Source organism: Equus quagga, chromosome 7 (assembly GCF_021613505.1).
Source record: "Equus quagga isolate Etosha38 chromosome 7, UCLA_HA_Equagga_1.0, whole genome shotgun sequence".
Classification (NCBI taxonomy): Eukaryota; Metazoa; Chordata; class Mammalia; order Perissodactyla; family Equidae; genus Equus; species Equus quagga.
In genome coordinates, this window is record NC_060273.1 from 18,738,717 (window position 1) to 18,746,826 (window position 8,110).

General features: G+C 46.1%; 1 protein-coding gene across 1 annotated transcript in view; it reads left to right on the forward strand.

Annotated features, from left to right (window-relative positions):
* CACNG3 (calcium voltage-gated channel auxiliary subunit gamma 3) overlaps nt 1-8,110 on the forward strand; it is a 78,734-nt gene that overhangs the window by 64,115 nt on the left and 6,509 nt on the right. The window contains exon 2 of the mRNA XM_046665337.1: nt 4,661-4,744. Coding sequence (XP_046521293.1) covers nt 4,661-4,744 — 84 coding nt within the window. The remainder of the gene's footprint in view (nt 1-4,660; nt 4,745-8,110) is intronic.

Consider the following 8,110-nt stretch of genomic DNA (forward strand, 5'->3'; position numbering starts at 1 on the left):
TAATGGACTTATTCTTATTTTCTTTATAATATTCCTCTCTATCGAAAAAATATCCTAATAAATGCTATTTTTAAATGTCAGTACCACAATGACAGTTATTACAGCTTTATTTTATGGGTTAATGTCTTATAAAAGCCACCTCACGGAGCTCTTCCATTCATTCTAATATTTTTCCTAGCAAATTGCCTTCAGCTTCCCAAGTAGGCTATTCTATCACCTGGAAGAAAAATGGTAATTTTATCCTATTTTTCTGTTGCTTATAATTCTTAATTGTTTTATTTCTTCTTGCACCAGAACTTGTAGAACAGTGGTAAATAATAGAGGCGACGGTGGGCATTCTTGTCTCGTTCTTGATTGTAATTGGAATATTTCTAGGGTTTGACATGTAAGAAGGATTGTTGGTTTAAAGAAGGTGCCCTTCCTCGTAGGAAGGAAGAATTCTTCCATTGTCTGAGCCAGAGAGGAACCATTAGCACAATTTCTCTATCCAGGATGAGGCTGTTGTCATCATCAAGCCAGCCTCTGCAATTAGACTTCAGCACTTCGGGAAGTCTCTCCTTACTCTGTCTTCCACCCAAACCTCTCCCTGGGGTCCTGGGGTCTATGAGTTCTCACAGCCCAGCTCCCACACCTGCCATATCCTGGGTTCCCTTTGCCTCTCCCATGTAACCACTGATCTGTCTCCCAGACCAACCACCACTGATCCTCTTCATGGTTTACCACGTTCCTGGTTTCTGCTTCTCTCTGCCCCAGTGCCTTAGCTTCAACTGAGCCAGGACAGTGCTTGTCTCTGAATCCTGGCTTCATCCTTGCAGGGCACAGTCGTGCGCCACATAAAAACATTTCCATCAACAACGGACCACACATATGTCGGCGATACCGTAAGATTAGATCCATAGAGCCTAGGTGTGTAGCAAGCTATACCATCTAGGTTTGTGTAAGTGCACTCTGTGATGTTTGCACAATGACAAAATCACCCAAAGATGCATTTCTCAGATCATATCCTCATCATTAAGTGATGCATGACTGTATGTATTTTCAACATCTCTCTTGGTTCCATCCTCTGCAGTTCATGGGCAAGTCCAACCCCATCCTATTTTTCTTGGATTTACTGATATGGGGAAATACTCATGAAAAATGTAGGAGAAGAAGAACAGCATGATCCCAATTTTCTAAAACCATTTGTGTGTGAAAGCATGGGGGAAAAAAAAGCCTGGAAGGAAATATACAGAAATGCTAAGTAGGAGTTATTTCTGGGAGCTAGCAATATGCTACCTACACGCAAGGCCAAGTTTACTTTTTGATGAGTGTATGACTTGGGGTGCCAGCAGCTTCATTTTCAGAGTGGAGTCTTCCTTGGGGAAATTCTCCACTCCTTTTCTTTTTATATTGTTTCTTTAAATCTCGCCATGGCGCCAATGTGTCTCTTCCGGTCCTAAAATACCTATTAAAACCAACGGTAGTAATAGCTGTAATTTATTGAGTTCTCACTATGTGCCAGGAACGGTACTAAATGCTCTATGTCGTCGGATTAACAGAGTTATGAGTAAATCGCTGAGAACAGTGACTGGCACCGTGACTACTCTTACAGCTTGCATTAGTTCTCATGACAGTTCCATGAAGCGATCATTATTATCTTCGTTCTGCAGAAGAAACGGAGGTCTGGAGAGGTAATTAGCCACAGGAACCTCCAGTGACTTAGGGCCTGGTGGGGACTTTGGCCAACTGGAGAGCTCGTCTCAAGGGGGCTGCTGCTATCCAGCGGCACAGGATTGTTTCCACGTGGAAATACGGGACAGAGTTCCCCATTTTTTAAGAGAAGCTGCAAGTCAGGCTTTCAGCTGCTATATCACGAATTGTAAATTGCAGCCACATATTTAATTTTTTTTAAATATGCACTAAAATACGGCAGGAAAAAATAAAACAAAATAAACAAACGAGAACACCGAACAAAACATTCAGACACCCAGATTTGCCCTAAACACCCAACATTATCTACTTTTTTTCTAAAATTCAGACACCAGCCTGAATTACATCCTCCAGTCCTAGGAAGATCCAAACTCCTCCTTGCTTTCCATTTTTGCCCTCACCAAGTTTGTGCTACCTCACAGAGATCTTTAGACCAGACATCAGTAAAATTTTCCTTAGCCAGATAGTAAATGTTTTCAGCTTTGCTGTCTCTGCCGCAACTACTCGGGCCTGCTATGATAGCGTGAAAGCCGTAGACAAATGGGCATGGCTGTGTTTCAATATGATTTTATTTACAGATGCTGAAATTTGAATTTCATGTTTTTTTACATGTCATAAAACAATACTCTTCTTTTGATTTTTTTCCAACCCTCTAAATATGCAAAAGCCATTCTTAGCTGGTGGGCTGGGCAAAAACAGGTGGCGGGCTACCTTAGACCATTAAATACTGATGACTGTTTCTGCAGGAGATACTGGTGTTTGCTGGCTCTAGATACCAGTTTCAAGCTGCCTTAAGCCACCTTGGGTAGGGCCCATTTCACAAGCAGAGGCAGGCATGCGTGTTGGTCCTTGTTCCCACACGGTTCGGGCTGGTCAGGTTTAGTCGTGTTCGAATCTCATCTTCAGTTGGACCTTTCCTTCCTGGGAAATCTTTCGTGGAGTATGTAAAACAGCTAACAGTCCCACGCCCACCGCCCTTGCCCTGCTCAGCGGCCCCTGATGCCTATCGCGGGACAAGCATGGTTGATGGAAAAACCACTAGTCCAGTTCATTGCCCCAAAAATAGCAGCGGATGGACCACAAAACTGTCATAAAGCCACTTGGCAAAGGATTTTGCTTCCAACTCTAGAACCTGTTGAAGAGAGTGCGGTTCACAGTTGCGGTGGGAACTGCAGCGTTGGAGTCAGGCTGACTTCCATCTGGGTGCGCCACTGATGGCTGCGTCCTTGGGGAAATCACCTGCTTCACTAAGCCTCGGTTTCTCATCTGTAAAATAGGGACCATGATACCAGGTACGAGGATAAACCATGTGAAGTGCTCAGAACAGCACTCGGTATCCGGTAAGCGCTCAATGTGTGTGACTTCTTATGATTTACTAGCCAGCCAGCTGGAAGGGGATGGACCTTAAAAACAAACAGGAATGTGTGAATCAAACTCTAAAATCTAAACAAGAAAAAGGAGGGCGTTCTGTCAATATCAAGGAAGATATTGATAAGTTTGTCTTTCTGCCAACAATTTCCTTGAGTCTGCAAGTCCTCTCTCCAGGACTCCTCTTGGTTCGGAGTCCATTCTTTGCCTGGTGAGCAGAGAATCAGAACCAAGAGGATGCTCTCATACTGCATTGCATTTATTGTGAAATGCCTCTGGCTTAGATCCTACTTATAGTAGGGGTTAAATATATGGCACTCTTATTATTATAAGATTATAATAGATATAATAATAATGGCTACTGTTCATAGTATAATGGTGAAAACCATAGGCTTGGAAGCCCATATTCAAATATCGATTCCTCCAGTGTCCGGCTGTGACACTTTGATCTCCTCTGTGATCCTGGGTTGCCTCATCATCAAATGTCAGTATTAATAGCCCATCCTTCCTAGGACAGTGGACAAGAATAAGCAAGGGGAGCAACATAAGTTTTCAGCTCTGTGCCTGGCCCATCGAAAGCACTTAAAAAATGTTGGCCATTCTTCATTATTCATTAAAGCTTCACAAAAAATTATCTCATCTTCATTTATTGCCTTATTTAATTCTTACAGTAACTTCTCTGAAATATCAGGCCAGCTCTGTGTGACTCTAAACCCTGTCCGCTGTCCATGACACCACGCTGCCCCTCACCTCCACGCCATCTCCACGGGCAGGGACAAGAACAATAATGCATAATTTCATACTGTGTTGTGGTGAGAAGTTCTGAAATTGTTTGTCATTTATCAGAACTGGCAGAGCCATTAGCTGCCCCAGAGATTGGTTAATTGGCTAGTTAGCAAACACCCACAATGATTGTCAAACACCCACAATGAGTTAAGTCAGGTTGATGGCAAAGAAAGAAAAGGAAGCAAAATGCTGACAGTCAGGTTCCCCAAGACAATTCTGTGCCTCCTGAAGGAGTGACCACACAGCAGAGCACAGAGGCTGTGGTCCTCGGCCGGGGGCGCGGGAAGGGGGTGGTGCTGAGGCAGACATGGGCATTACTGGGGAGACTGGCCTCCTCCCGAATCCATGCCTGGAATCTACGCCCCGGATTCAGCAGGTCCTGACTGGAATTGTGGCTCTGTTGCTTCCCTGTGTGAGCTGAAGCCAAATTCTTATGCCATTTCCCCATCTGTAAAATGGGAAGATAAATTAATATACATAAATTCTGCTTCCTTTTCCCCTTTCTCCTCATTAATCGGGGAAAAAAGAAAATAGACAAGACAGTCCTCATAATGGATGCTTATGCTTCATAGCTCTTTGCCCTGCTAAGTAGATCCCAACAGCATGCAAGTCTAAAAAGCAGAGAATTCCAGTCTTTTCCTTTCCCCACCCTCCCGACGTCTGCTGGTCTCCTTTTTGTGCCCTAAGAATGATGCTGATGGGCCACCCTATGCACAGCCCAGAATAGCCAGGCTCTTCCCCTTGGGGCTGAGGAGCCAGGCTGGGCCTCAGGGCCTCTCTCTCCTCCCCTGGCTCAGGACCGCGTTTGTCTCCACAGGGGCTTTCCGAGGAGTATGCAAGAAAATCGATCACTTCCCTGAAGACGCTGACTATGAACAGGACACAGCTGAGTATCTCCTGCGTAAGTTCCCAGCTTCCGAGGTCTCCCCTCGAGGGGGGAAGGGTGCCCTGTGGGCACCAGGCTGCCTCTGAGCTGAAGGCTCCTTGATACGTGCCCCTAGAGATGGACACCTATAAAAGAGCTTCGGGGACTTCGGTTACTAGACAGACCTTCGAGTGGTTCTGATGTCTAAGTGTCTTTAATATGAATGAACTAGAAATAGAAAAAAAAAAAAAAAAAAGGTAGGTGAGTCAAACCTGAAAAGTTCTTTTTAGTCTGCTTAGCAGAAAATCTATGGGATTTTCTTCAACTTGAATACAAGCTTTCACCTTCCCCAGGGGGTCGATTTCAGGTGCTAATGGGCAAAGTGCCAATGGGTGAGGTGCTAATGGGTGATCATGTGCTAATGGGTGAGGTCCTAAGGGGCAAGGCCTGGGAGAATAAATGCCAACTGAAGTTCACCTCTCTTTGACTTCCCTCCAGTTTCAATCCTACTGGGGCAGGGCCAGTGTCTCCCTGGGATTGTCCCAAGGTCAGTAACCTGGATATGACATGGGACTGTCACAAGTGCAGCATGTGGGAGGCAGTAGAGTGTGGTGGCTTAGAGCAAGTGCTCTGGATTCTGGGTGACCCGGGTTTTCCTCTGATCTGACTCCCTCCCTGCCAGCTGGGTCGGACCTGGACCATGTTGGTTTACCTCTCCATTGCTTCGCTTTCTTTATCTAGTCAGAAATGGAGATTGTAATGTCATCATCTGACGAGCTCGTGAAAATAAAATAAGCTCATGCACGTTGCCCTTAGCCCAGGGCCCAGGATGGAGTCATGAAGCCATGTGCGTTAGCTCTTTTTCGTGGTTTGGGATGAGCAATAGCAAAGGCCAACTGCAGACACGGGCCTGACATTGATCCAGGCACAGGGAGAACTTGGGATTAATGTAATTTAAGTGTAATTCTTCAATGAGTATGTGTGTCGAGTTCACTCAAAAGCAAAATTCTAAGGCATTGACTAATTACTATTAGGGAGTGTTTAAAGTAAGATTTTGGTTTTTTTCTTAACTACTATTATAAATAAAAACTTTAAGAAATTGGCCTATTCAAATTATATTTGTAACTCATAGCTCAAGAAGAGTGTTTTTACAATTAAAATGATTTTTAGCTCTAGTCATGCCTGCTAGTCTGCAGATGGGCTGTGGGTCTATATATGAGCCTTAAATCACATGACAATGTCAATGGCGCAGGGGTCAATTTGAAAGAAACAGTCATTTTTAAGCTAATTTTTAAAACATAAACATACCATTTCTCTCATTTCAGTCCTTATCTATCTACTAGGATTTATACCAGCAGCTCAGAAAGATTCGTTGTGGGGAATAAAGGCCACATGTTGACATGTAGCTTGACCAAAGTTTGGGGATGACATAAATTACTTGGGCCTCCTCAAAGTCATCACCAGTGGGTTTGACCAGCGTGCCCAAAGTTTTTCTCTCCTAATTTGATGACACATTTTGATGTTTGCCCTTTCACTGAACAGAGCTGTGACCTCTGTTTTACAACTCGCAAAGCTGATTTTAAGTTCTTTGGAGAGGTCAATCGCTTTCCCGACAAAATACATTTCTCCCCTCTGGGAAGATGGGCACCCTCACCATGGCCCACCCAGGCTTCACCATTAGCCACAGAATCAGGCTAAGGTTAAGGAGGGACCTTAACGAGCACATGAATTTCCTGTTGGGAATTCTGGAATCCCTGAGCCTACCATGTAGGGCTGGGGGCACGTTCCTGCAGGTGTCTCCAGGCCTGTCCAGTGTGTGCGCTGCCATTGTGACCACGTGCTAGTGGGACAGGATTCTGCACACTGGTTTTTCTGCTATTTCCTCTTTCTCCTGTGCTGTTGGGTTGGCTACAGCTTAAACCTATAGCGGAAGCCCGCAGGTCCCGCTAACTAGAGACTCCCCACAGTATATATAGCCCTGGTCTGGGCCAAGCCCTGCTCAGACACCAGTGGTGGAATTACACCGAACAGGCTTCCATCCCCACCCCTAAGACACCAGCTTAGCCCCAGAGGAGGAGGAGGAGAAACAGGGAAGCAAGACAGTAAAACCTTTTGTTCTGAAGCCACCACGTGTCCGCTGGGATAAAAGGATTCCCGCGTAGACCCCGACTGGCTCAGGAGAAAATGGCAGCAGCGAATGTCCTGTCTGAGGCAGACGCCTGTAGCCAGAGTTAACAGGATCTGTTCGTGTTTCATTTGTGGGGTGGAGAGTGGGCCACCAATTGGTTGCCAAATGGTTACTGCACCAAGTGGGAAATAGCCGCGTTTACACAGCTCATGGTCACACATTTCAGATATACACAACCAACACAATTCAATAGCTTCCAACGTTCAGATCATTTCCTTTGGGCATAATCATCCTTTAGCCATACTTTGAAATTAAAAAAAATAATTTTAAAAAAAGGGTACTCTCTTTTAATCAATTGAACTCATCATATTGAATATCTGAGCAACTTCTTTTGAATACACAATGCAAATGATCACTTTAAACATTTGTTCACAAGTTCCTAACAAGTGCTTGAAACCATTCGAGGCAGACTCACGCCTGATAGTTGTGGGGCCTGGGGCCAAAGTCCTAATGGAAACCCACAGGTCATCCGTGTAAATATTTAGAAGTTATAAATAAAGCACGCCCACAGCGGGGCCCATGTGCCCACCCAGGACCCAAAGCTTGCTTCCCGGGGATCACCCTTTGACCTGGGGGCTAGAGGAACAGGGGACCAGCTCTGCCCCCTGCAAGCCTGTGTGGCAGCAGAGATGTGCAGGACAGCGCAGGGCAGGCCAGAGGCCAGACCTGGGCCCAGGACTCCTGGGCAGTGACTGACCGGCCCGAAGCCAGGATGGAGACTGACCTAATCACGGTCCCAGGGACAGGGTCTCCCCATGCCTCACTTCTCCCATCAGCATTTCAAGGCAGGTTGAAGCACTTCCCAAAACTCCACCATCGCAGCAGAGGGGCAGGAGGGACACGGTTACTGGGACCCTGGTCAGCCCAGACGCCAAGGGTGCATAATTTGGGGCAGCCGTCTTGAAGCAAAAGCAAGGACTCTTCCATTCTCTTCTCTCCATTGAGCCCCTCCCCGCTGCGTGGCCTCAGCCCCTCCCCCCAGTTCTCCTCGATCGGCCCTCCCAGACAACCCTCACTGGCTAAATCAGTTACCAAACTTTCAGAAAACTTTTTCCATGAGACTGAGAAAACCCCATCATGGCGCTGTGGAAGGAGCTTTGCAGCTGGAGCGTGAGCACTGCCGCCCAGCAGCAAACGGAGACGGCTGGAGCTAGAGCCACAGCAGAACTCAATAAACGCGCAGGCTTAAATCTGCACCGACCCCCCCCCCCCCC